The sequence below is a fragment of the Esox lucius genome, chromosome 20, assembly GCF_011004845.1.
Source record: "Esox lucius isolate fEsoLuc1 chromosome 20, fEsoLuc1.pri, whole genome shotgun sequence".
In the NCBI taxonomy this organism is placed as follows: Eukaryota; Metazoa; Chordata; class Actinopteri; order Esociformes; family Esocidae; genus Esox; species Esox lucius.
The window spans coordinates 31,096,671-31,109,143 of record NC_047588.1 but is presented as its reverse complement, the minus strand read 5'-3'; the positions used below and the strand labels follow the sequence as shown (position 1 = coordinate 31,109,143).

Below are 12,473 nucleotides of genomic sequence, written 5' to 3'. Positions count from 1 at the left end.
TTGGGTAGATGTAATGAATGGGGAAAGGGAGAGGGAGAGAGGCTGGTTCCAATCGCGGAGCAGGCGGTTTATAACGGAGACGAACTTCCAGTAGGGTAAGGCGAAGGACGGTCGTACAGGCTAGGGTCAGAATCACGAGATACGAAACAATACAAAATCACAGGGCTAGAGACGAAGTCGAGGAGCAGATCAGGCGATGGTCAAAACACGAGAATCAATATCAGAATAACACTAGGCGACGGTGAAAACAGAAGGCTCAGTATGAATGACGAAGTGACAAACAATACCTCACAAAGGGCAGGGAGAACTGAACCAAACTACATAGGGACATAAACCAGACACAGGTGGAGACACAGGTGCTCAGAATGAGGGTGATTGGGATCTGATGACTGGGGTGCGTTCATGTGACGTGGAGCTAGGGGTGCGTTCATGAGTGGTGGGCTAGGGGTGCGTTCATGAGTGGTGGAGCTAGGGGTGCGTTCATGAGTGGTGGAGCTAGGGGTGCGTTCATGAGTGGTGGAGCTAGGGGTGCGTTCATGAGTGGTGGAGCTAGGGGTGCGTTCATGAGTGGTGGAGCTAGGGGTGCGTTCATGAGTGGTTGAGCGCGGAAGCGGGTCTACGCCGGCGGAACCACAGTATCACAGCTATGCTGATGATACTCATATATATGGCTCTCAAACCATATGACAACATCTCAATAGACTCTCTGTGTCACTGTATAGAGCACATAAATACCTGGTTGAACCAAAATTGTCTACAATTAAACCAAGATAAAACTGATATCATTGTGTTTGGCAACAAAAATAAAAGAACAACTATTAGTAAAGAGCTGGATTCTCGGGCCCTTAAAACCAGGGATCAAGTGCGTAATCTTGGTGTTTTGATAGATTCAGACCTCACATTTAAGTCATGTCAAAGCAGTCAACAAAACAGCATTCTATCATCTAAAAATATAGCCAGAATCAAAGGCTTGGTGTCCCAAAAACACCAAGAGAAGCTCATCCATGCTTTTATCTCCAGTAGGGTTGACTTCTTTAATGGCCTCTTAACTGGACTCCCGAAAAACTGTAAAACAACTGCAGCTCATTCAGAATGCTGCTGCTGGAATGTTAACCAAGACCAAGAGAACAGAGCACATCACTCCAGTTCTCAAATCGTTGCATTGGCTTCCTGTCAGTTACAGAATAGAATGTGGTGCTTTTAGTTTATAAATCTCTGAATGGTACTTTCATATATTTTTCTTTGTAAAGCACAGTGAATTGCTTTGATGTATGAATTGTCCTATATAAATAAACTTGCTTGCTTGCTTCTTTACAACAAGAGCTAACATAAAAATACAGCTCCGGAAAAAATTAAGAGTCCACTTGGCCTTTTTCTTTCCTTTCCAAAAAGTTGAAAAGGAAAGTTTTGAGTGGGGAACAGAAGATTTCAAGTGGTCTCTTAATTTTAACCTTTCGGTTCATCACTCAAAATCTTTTTTGGCAAGGAAAGAAAAAGGAGCAATGGTCTTTACATTTTTTCCAGAGCACAGCACAGGTGGTCAAATATACTAGCATCATAGAACAATCCTGATTTCAAAAGCATTTTTTGCTGCATGGATACATCCTGATGTCACAAACTCACATTCTGTTTTGCTGTAAATGTAAACACTAAAAGGGGGCTTGTGAGATAATTAGCGAATCAGTCCACATAGGTGAATCTGCCCTCATAAGTTGATCAGCCCTAAAAGGTGAGTCTGCCCTCAAAGGTGAATCAGCCCTCATAGGGTTTTCATCCATCATAGGTGAATCAGCGCTCATAAGTGGGTCAGCCCTTATAGGGGAATCAGCCCTCATAGGGGAATCAGCCTTCATAGGTGATTTATTTTTAATGGACTTCTCTGAGTTCATTCTTCATAAATTGTTGACCTACCTGTCAGACCTACCATGTCATTCTGTGTGTGTGTGTGTGTGTGTGTTTGTCTGTCTGTGTTGTTATGGTAGTATTGTTAATAAGAACCCTCAATGGAAGTAAGTACAGAGACAAAATGATCTTGGCACAATTCGCGGTTTAATTACTTGCAAGGAGGGACACATCAAAAGCTTACAGAATAGGAAAACCTAACAGTTACAGTATTTATACAGGTAAAAGGAGTGTGGTAAAACTGCTCGTTCATTCTCTAAAGACAAAATTTTCCTTTATCCCATCATCTATCCTGTCCTGGGTGTTACACAAATAACCTCCACATCCCCCAAAGGGGCTAGGGGATCATCATAAAAGACAGTCTGCCACATTCCTGAAGAACCAAGGACAGATACCCTTATTGGTTTAGGTAGATAAACAGATGGTCAGAGGTCACAAATAAAGACCAGAGTTACATACAAGGAAATAGAAAAGCAGACAATACTAAAATGTACATTGGTTTAAGAAATTCCATGACTGTGTGTTTGTGTAAATAGACTCCCACATAGTCCTGATAGGTAGTGTACTCTATGTGTGTCTGGTTGGATCATACACGTGAATACTGAACACACTGCTCAAAAAATTAAGGGAACACGTAATCATCACAACATAACGAAAGTCAGTTAAACTTCAGGGATATCATTCTGTCCAGTTAGGAAGCATAAGTGATTGTGAATCAGTGTCACCTGTTTTGGTGCAAATGAAAGTGACAACAGGTGCACTGGAGAGGCAACAGCAGGACAAGCCCCCAAAAGGGAATGGTTTTGCAGGGGGTGGGCAAAGACAATTGTTTCTCCTTATCCTTCCTGAGTGATTCTTCTCTAGGTTTCCACTTTGCTAGTGTCCTTGTCACTACTGGTACCATGAGGTGATACCTGCAGCCCATTCAGATTGCACAGCTCCTCCAGGATTGCACATCCATACGTGCCATCGTGTCTCCAAGTACAGTCTCAAGAGCATGGAGGAGATACCAGGAGACGGGACGTTATTTGAGGAGAGCTGGACAGGGCCATAGAAGGTCATCAGCCCAGCAGCAGGACCGGCATCTGCTCCTTTTTGCGAGGAGGAACAGGGGGAGCTCTGCCAGAGCCCTACAAAATGATCTCCAGCTGGCTACTGGTGTTCATGTTTCTGACCAAACTGACTCCATTAGGGTGGCATGAGGGCCCGACGTCCTCTGGTGAGAACTGTGCTTGCAGCCCAGCACCGTGCAGCACCATTGGTGCCCCATTCTCTTCAAAGATGAGAGCTGGTTCACACTGAGCATGTGGCAGACGTGAAAGAGTCTGGCAATGCCGTGGTGAACGTTATGCTGCCTCAAACATCATCCAGCATGACCGGTCAGTGATGTTCTGGGTCGCACAGACCTCCATGTGCTAGCCAACGGTATCCTGACTGCTGTTAGGCACCGGGATGAAATCCTCAGACCCATCGTCAGTCCTTAAGCTGGTGCAGTGGGTCCTGGGTTCTTCCTGGTGCAGGGCAATGCCCGGCCTCATGCGGCCAGAGTGTGTAGGCAGTTTCTGGATGACAAAGGCACAGATGCCATTGACTAGCCCTCACATTCTCCAATTGAGAACCACTAAAATGTTATGTATTGGTGCCTAGTCAGTTTCTCTGCCAATATGTCTGTGTGTGTGTGTTTGTGTGTGTGTACTGGGTTTAGCTAGATAGAGCATCATAGCAACACTTGTGCTGAAGCCAATCTCAGTGAGTGAAGCAGTTTTGGAAATGTGGGTTGGGTCCATTCTAATTGGATGCATCTGGATTAAATAATCATTTATAAACCCCCACTTCAAACAAGAATCATGCTTGTGTTCCAGTGATTAAAAGTGCAGTCTTAATATTTACATTGTTCTGGATGGAATCCATTGAATCATATTAATCATTCGGATGAAGCCTCAAAACCCACATGAGTGCTGCAGCAAACACACATCACTCTATAGCCCACACGTACAGTATGTGCATCCTATTTGTACCCCATCCAGTAGTGGATTGGGAAACTTCCCCACAGCTGTATGTTGTTGGCTCTATGACAAACACTGTTAGACCTACCCTAAGATAACCAATGACAAACTGCCCTAGACCTACCCTAAGATAACCAGTGACAAACTGCCCTAGACCTACCCTAAGATAACCAATGACAAACTGCCCTAGAACTACCCTAAGATAACCAATGACAAACACTCATAGACCTATGCCAAGAAAATCAATGCAATGTCTGTTTCTCAATTTTGGCTGTGGAAGTTTATATATTACCATTAACGTTTCATAAGACATGTCTACCTGGTTTCAAAGTGCTCAGACTGGGTGTTATCAATGTCCATTAAAGTTAATTACTAGTTTCATAAGACATGTCTACCTGGTTTCAAAGAACCCCAGCCAAAACCCAATGCTTAGAAATGTCATTCTCATTTGCTGTTAGCAAACATACATTTCTCATGCTCTTTTAACATTTTCAGCAAAACAAGACACAATTATATTTACTTGATCAACCCATATTTTTATTCTATTCTCTATTTTTGTCCAATTCACACCACCAAGTAACATTTGAACATTCCCTAAGTTGTAGCACTGATTTCAGGTTGTTTTTGTTTTTTATTACTGATTTAAAACCCACTCATCTGAGAAATGGTTCATATGCCATTGCAGATTAAAGGCTCTAATTGGATTCTGACTTCACGGTTTCACGGCTTCACGGTTGAAAAATGTCTTTGGTAACATTATGTCCGAGTTTTCAGGTGAAAGACATTGCCCTTCCCATTGTAGAAGATTTTGTAAATGTTACATTACTGATTTTGATATTTTTCATATCAAATGTAATCTTACATTTGTGATTCATATTATATCAGTGAAATTGATTAATTCTGGGTCTTAGAATACACTTATCTAGACATGAACAAACCAGCTATATAAAAGTTTTGCCATAAGAACATTCTGCGAGAGAATCAGTTAGGATTGTTGGACTTGGATTGACTGACCTGAGAATCACAAGACTGGTATTGTGTAGCCACTCTTGGCAACTAGGGATATTTCAGTCTTTACTTCCTGACAACATACTATAAGACAGAGTGATCTATTCATTGCTCAAGATAGGGTGATTAAGGCAAGACCTTAGAACCTGTATGGAGACTCTACAGAAGCATCTGTATAGTATTGTTCAGTGGTGGCGTGTGATCAGACACACAGGGAGGAGGTTAGCCAGGTATGGAGGAGCTGAATTAGACTGGTCAGATAGGCCCTAAACCAAGACTAGACACACCCATGGTCAGTGGAGATGTCGGGGGAGGTAACATGGAGTTGGTTCATGTTTCATTACAGAAGAATTCCTAAACTTTATTTGTTTGTCATGCACTTTTGTCTTGCACTGAGTCTTTTCATTGATGTTATATGTTGCTGAACACTTTGTGTAACAACCGTTGTCTCACCTACCAGCTTGTAATAGATTCTTGAGTAGATTATATTGGTTTCCTTAATAGTTTATTAATTGTTTATAGTCAATTTGGATTAATTACGTTTCTGGGAGAGGTCTGACTGCATCACCGTCTTCAAAGATTTTGAAAGTCCAGCATTCCGCTAATTGGCTCTGGCTAGTCTCTCAGTAGGAAATTCCCCATTATGAAATTCCGCTAGAAATGTGATTGTGAATCTGACTAATACAACAAAAACAGAACACTGTTTCTCATAAAAGAAAAGCAACACTAAACAATCCCATTATCAGTCTAACTGAAAAAATCTTTACAAAATAGAAGATTGAAAAGGACAGGTGGGTAGGTGAGAATCAGGGAGTGGGGTGGATGGAAATATACATCAGGGAATCCGGAGGTTTTGGGACAAAATGACCCACTTAAAAGCTTTTACAGCAGTTATTTGACCCACCATACACACTCCTCCTTAATACATTGTTTTTGGCCATAAACAAACCAGTATTCCCCAGCTAAATCAGAAAAAAACCACAAAAAAACAAACAACATACATTTTAGGACTGGTACACATGTTTAAGGTACACATACAATTTTTTTATATAGTGTAATAATTTCTGTGCATCTCTCTTCAGTGTCTGAATGCTGGAGAATTACGGTTCAAAGAATTCGTAAGCACGCCAGAAGTACTTTTTTCAGTTCTTGAACATGTAACAAAGACAAGCTATCCCAACACAACTACATAAACAGGAAACCATTAACCCTTTGGCGCGTACGATCACACTGGTGTGATCAATCTAGAGTGGTCCCTGGAGCATACGATCACACCGGTGTGATTAGAACGTCATGTTTAGAACGCACCATTAGCATACCTAGCTACAAGTAACGTAACAATGGCTGGTAAAACCGCGCTATTATTTACTCACATTTAGCTCAAACAGTGTTTATAACTTTATTTCCTGATTGTAATTGTTTCAAGACCATACTATGATATTAACCAGGTAGAAAGCATTCAAATCGGGACAAGAAGTGTTAGTTACGTACCAACAGACAGCCAACACTAATGCACAAAAACGAATTATATTAGCGACTACTACCGATCAAAACCATTGCAAAAACTTTCTAGAAGTTACGTTACCCGTTGTATGCATTTTATATAGTTTATTCATTTTCACTGCACTGAATAACTGGTCACGATTTGTTAGCTAGCAGGCAGCTGACGTTTGCTAGCAGTTAGCTGACGTTTTCTAGCTAGCTACAGTAATAAATCAACCAACTTTTGCAGCTCTTAGAATTCGAGTCAACGAGAGAAGCTTGCAATGCATGTAGTGTTCCTTACCTAGCAAGGTGACTGTTCAAATGCTGGCGTGAGTTCAAATGAGTTTTCTCCGCAGGGTGGCTGGGCGATCCCTTAGAGATAGGGTGAGAAGCTCGGTCACCCGGGAGGAGCTCAGAGTAGAGCCACTGCTCCTCCACATCGAGAGGGGTCAGCTGAGGTGGCTTGGGCATCTTTTTCGGATGCCTCCGGAACGCCTTCCTGGGAAGGTGTTCCGGTCCCGTCCCACCGGGAGGAGACCCCGGGGAAGACCTAGGACACGCTGGAGGGACTATGTCTCCCGGCTGGCCTGGGAACGCCTTGGTGTCCCCCCGGAAGAGCTAGAGGAAGTGTCTGGGGAGAGGGAAGTCTGGGCATCCCTGCTTAGACTGCTGCCCCCGCGACCCGGCCCCGGATAAGCGGAAGAAGATGGATGGATGGATGGATGGAGTTCAAATGCTGCAGAGTACTGAAGTCACGTGCAAAAAAACTCACGCTGGGGGGTCGGTAAGGAATATTTGAAACTCACGCGTGAAAAGGTTAACCGTCTTTAGAAGGTTTCTTTCTGGAGAAGACCTGCTTTGTGAGCGTATAGTCCCTACATAGCCATGTGAAACACCCACAAACTGTTTATCTGAACCGATGAACACTCAACATGTCTTTAGCCAGTATTATAAATATTGCTGTACTTCTTCAGCCTCAATCTATCCCTGATTTATGGTTTCCTTGAATGGAAGTCAAACAATATTATTGAGTGAAAGATAGTGCAGGGCTTGACTCAGACAAGACATTGAGAGCCTACATATCTATGTTCTGAGCACAAACACATGAACTTGTTTTTCACCTACAGGACGTCATCTCTTGACAAATAATCCACGAAAGGGACCCTCCACTATAATACCTGCAGACATAGGTTGTTTTCAACCACATAGTCAAGAAGCATGCATTTCTTTGAATCAAATAAATGCGCCCATCCATCCATTTTACTAATTCTCATGATCATATTAATCACACCAAAATTATTATTCTACAAATATGCTCCTTGCATTTTCATGCGCTGGAAATGTGTGCACGGAGTATCTACAGTAACTAGGAGTGCTGGCTTTCGTTGAATATTTCAGAACAACTCATGTTCAATGTGAATTTTAGTGGGCTACTCTGTGAAGAAAATACTAATGAGTGATTTTTTTAATCAATTCACTACAGCCTATATATTTGTTTTACCATTTTGTTTTATTTTACCATAAGAAATGAAATAGACAACTAATCCCAACTTTGAATAATTCCCTCAAATCCACACGTTGAATTAACAAATGTGCCTCTAACCAAAAAATTACATTTTGTAGGGCCTATGTATACACAAGACAACAATAAATGGTTTAAAAGATTGGTTAAGACGGATCCCAATATTTTTCAAACAGCTGAAGTTTGCATGCGCATCAAAAACGTTGCATAAATGTTGTAAACTTACTGATCACTCTCCAGTGCGTGCAGACAGGAATCCCATTCCCTTCTATGGAAAGCCAATATTTATTCCGTAGGAACTGGAGCGACCTGCCAATCCTCACACCCCGCCCCGAATTATTGCATGATAGATCATTTTACAGTTACAGTATTTAACCTGCCTTTAGTTCTGCACAGGCTAATCTACACCTTTTAATGTTCTTTTTTTAAATCTATGCAAAAAGGCGTTAAGGCTATAAGGAGCTATTTGAATCACAAAGAAAATGAAACATCCCAAACAATTACAGTACTCAGTGCATTCAGTCTAACACTACATGCTCCAGAGGGGAATAAATCCCACAACCCTGTTGTTACAAGCACCTTGGTCTCACCTAGAGAGCTGGGATGGGATATGTTAGGGGTACCTGGTGGACTAACGGCTTCCGTGCAGGTCACTGGGCTAGAAACACCCCTGTTTTAGGCTACATCATAGTATCCTTGCTTTTTATCTGTTAAGCATGAACCATGCACTGTAATGTTATGTATTTTGAAATGTTGTTTCCCTTTTCTCCTGTCCCAAGCTTTGTGTTATCCAACTGATCATCTCGTCAAGTCTCCCAACGAGGCACCCACGTCGAGCCATTCATATATATTTTGTACACAGCATGAACAGGCAAGTCGACCAAGTCCGTGCACGTGAGGACATGTTCATTGTATACGAAGGTAAAAGTCACATAATGCATTGTTATTGCATAATAATATTATGCATTATTGCATTGTAAATGAACTGTCAGGAATCCACTCTCTATTTTAAAAATAATGTTCAGAATCCAACTGAAGTAAAACATGGCCTCGTTCCATCTTGTCTGAATACATATTTTCCCTTCCTCTTCTCTTTTCTCATCCCCCATCCCTCTCTCCATGCCATTCTTCCTTCTATCTCTTTGTTCATTTACGTATATATTTAAACCAATTTGTCTGTTTTGGAAAGACCTTTTTAACTGCATTCTCTGACATTAATAAATAAATGCACTGTTCCCAAAATTGTAACATTTACGGATAAAATATGTGACAGAAGCTGGTCGAATACCAAATTCAACTTTCACAACATGAATGGTTTTCAAGACAAATTGGATTCTGGTCTTTAGTATTGCACTGAAACTTGCAATTCAGTGAGCCATGCCAAAAACTTGACAGCTCATTATCACCAGGTCTATAAAAGCTTTTTTATTGAAAAGGCTGTTACAGTTTTACCAAAGGGAAAATATTGTTGTTTACTTTCTTTCATAAATGTGAAAAAAATCTGTGCTGCAACAAATAATTAATCTATGAACCGCTTTTGTTTTTTCTTCCTTTTGGTAAAGAGTGTATGAAAAGATAAATAAAGCAGGGGGTGATGAAGTATTTACATCTAGACTGAGGACATGTCTGGGAGGGCTTTCATAGTGACAACAGAAAGATAGTTGAGTGTCGGGTAAGATGAGCTAGAGGGAAAGTTGACCAACCCCTTGTATCCGTGCATTATCATGCTGCAACATGAGGTGATGGTCGTGGATGAATGGCACAACAATGGCCCTCAGGATCTCGTCACGGTATCTCTGTGCATTCAAAATGCCATCAATAAAATGCACCTGTGTTTGTTGTCCATAACATACGCCTGCCCATACCATAAACGCACAGCCACCTTGGGCCACTCGATCCACAACGTTGACATCAGCAAACCGCTAACCCACACAACGCCATACACGCTGTCTGCATCTGCCCTGTACAGTGAAAACCAGGACTCATCCATGAAGAGAACACCTCTCCAAAGTGCCAGACGCCATCGAATGTGAGCATTTGCCCACTCAAGTCGGTTGCGACGACGAACTGCAGTCAGGTCGAGACCCCGATGAGGACGACGAGCATGCAAATGAGCTTCCCTGAGATGGTTTCTGACATGTGACATATGCAAACCGATTTTTGCAGCAGCTGTCCAGGTGGCTGGTCTCAGATGATCTTGGAGGTGAAGATGCTGGATGTGGAGGTCCTGGGCTGGTGTGGTTACACGTAGTCTGCGGTTGTGAGGCCGGTTGGATGTGCTGCCAAATTCCCTGAAACGCCTTTGGAGACGGCTTATAGTAGAGAAATGAACATACAATACACGGGCAACAGCTCTGGTGGACATTCCTGCAGTCAGCATGCCAATTGCATGCTCCCTCAAAACTTGCAACATCTGTGGCATTGTGCTGTGTGATGGAATTGCACATTTTAGAGGGGCCTTTTATTATGGCCAGGCTAAGGCACACCTTTGCAATAAACATGCTGTCTAATCAGCATCTTGATATGCCACACCTGTGAGGTGGATGGATTATCTTTGCAATGGAGAAGTGCTCACTAACACAGATATAAACAGATTTGTGAACAATATTTGAGAGAAATAGGCCTTTTGTGTACATAGAGAAAGTCTTCAATCAATCAATGAATCAATCCAATTTATTTATAAAGCCCTTTATACAACAGCAGAGGTCACAACGTTTTTTACAGCAACAAAGTGCTTTTAAACCCCAAGAAGCAAACAACAGTAGTGTTGAATTTCAGTGGCTAGGAAAAACTCCCTAAGAAGGCTGAAATTTAGGAAGAAACCTTGAGAGGACCCAGGTTCAGAGGGGTGACCAGTCCGTTTCTGGCTGTGCCGGGTGAGATATTTTGTTGAGATAGGGTGAGATATATGTTTTTATGTATGTGTATTCTTCTTATTATTGTTTTTTTTATATCTTTACACTTGAAAGTTAACTTTGTGTGGTGTCCTTGACCTTGTGGTGTCCTTGTTAACTTCATCACCAACTTCAGTGGGGGACAATTAAAAATATTTGTTAATGCTGTTTCTTAGCATGTCCCAGTGAACAATAATATATCCATGTGGGACATGGAGACAGGAAGATCCCTCTCGGCCAGCACTGCTCCAAAATCATCAAATGTTAAAGTGTTGTGAAATTTTGGGTAATTAATGACACATGATAGTACTGACTGACAACTGTACAAAGGACAATAGGTATGACATACACCCATACTGTTCATACCACCTGTAGGAACTGTGTATGTGATTGTCATAGGACTCTATGAATAGACCCATGGAACATAGGGGAGGTTGGAACATACCATACAAGTGGACCATGTAGGATAAACCTTTCTGATTGGAGGATAATAGACTGTGTAATGGTTGGCTGAGATCCCTGACCGCCTCCTATGTGTTCTGGCATAAAAACTGGGTTAACTTTGTAATTATTGGAGAACATGTAAGTCCTAAAGAAGATCAACATCTTAGATTCTTCCCCAACTTCTGGTTTTATGATTTTGTTCATGGATCAAAAGTGGACAGAATCCAACAGCGTCAATAAAATTAGGTAAAAAACAAATGTTTTATTTTAATGAATTCCTCAGTATTTAGTGTGACCACAGTCTTAATGTTTTAGCTAAAGTTAAAACACCAGAATATGACATGGCCTGAAGCCCTCTACAACGCCTCGCATTAACAGTGTCAACATTCTCAGACCATATATTTTATTGGCAACTGTTAAAAGTTGCATTGTTACTTGTATTTTAGAACAAAAACAAAAATGTAGTGTCCAAATCAGCAAATTAACATGATAACTGCATTGAAAAGCGACCAAGAAAAACGGCAATCCCCTATTTACACACTGATGACAAGGAGTAGATGACATTTATGATTAACGTACGGCTAAAGTTACCAATAAAACTGTCTGTTGCTTTACCTAGTGGGCTTATTAAAAAAATCTTCCATGACCTGAGTTGTGCTTGGTTTAGTAGCTGTTGACATCTATGGACTGAAAATAGCACCAAAAGGCAATACAGATTGCTGTTCGATTATACTCACAAAAGCATCAATGCCCAGATGAGTGTTTACTGCCAGCTAACTACATGACTGCATGAGAGTCAGATCTGTTACTTAGGTCTGCTTGAACAGAAGAATATTCATACTTCTCAAAATACTGTATTTCTTTAGACCCATTTTCCCAAAAGAAAAAACACTAAAGGCTGAGGAAAATGCCTAAAGTTATTTACATTGTGTTGTTTTAAGCTGGTCCCACCTGAAGCGAGACTGGATTGGCGGATGTCTTGGTGTGATCGTCGGTTCAACTTTATTCAGGGTTTTAGAAGGTTTGTTGGTAGTATTAACGCTTCCTCCTCAGACAGAGGCCTTCACAAGCCTCCTGTGTCTCAAAGCGGTTGCCGTTGCCGCCACAGCCACCGTACCAGAAACGGGAGCACTCGCTTTGTGTCGTGTCAAAGTACCACTTCAGAGTGTAGTTTTGACAACCTCCCTCATCCTGTCTGAGGAAGCATGCATC

At 41.6% G+C, this 12,473-nt stretch overlaps 1 protein-coding gene across 4 annotated transcripts in view; it reads right to left on the bottom strand.

The window, feature by feature from the left end:
- Positions 1-11,871: 11,871 nt before the first annotated feature.
- The window catches only part of LOC105031043 (collagen alpha-6(VI) chain), a 63,863-nt gene continuing 63,261 nt past the window's right edge, over positions 11,872-12,473 (bottom strand). For all 4 annotated transcript variants that reach the window (XM_034288676.1, XM_034288675.1, XM_034288677.1 and 1 more), the window contains exon 39: positions 11,872-12,472. In XM_034288676.1, the coding sequence (XP_034144567.1) occupies positions 12,297-12,472 (176 nt within the window). In that variant the 3' untranslated portion in view covers positions 11,872-12,296. The remainder of the gene's footprint in view (position 12,473) is intronic.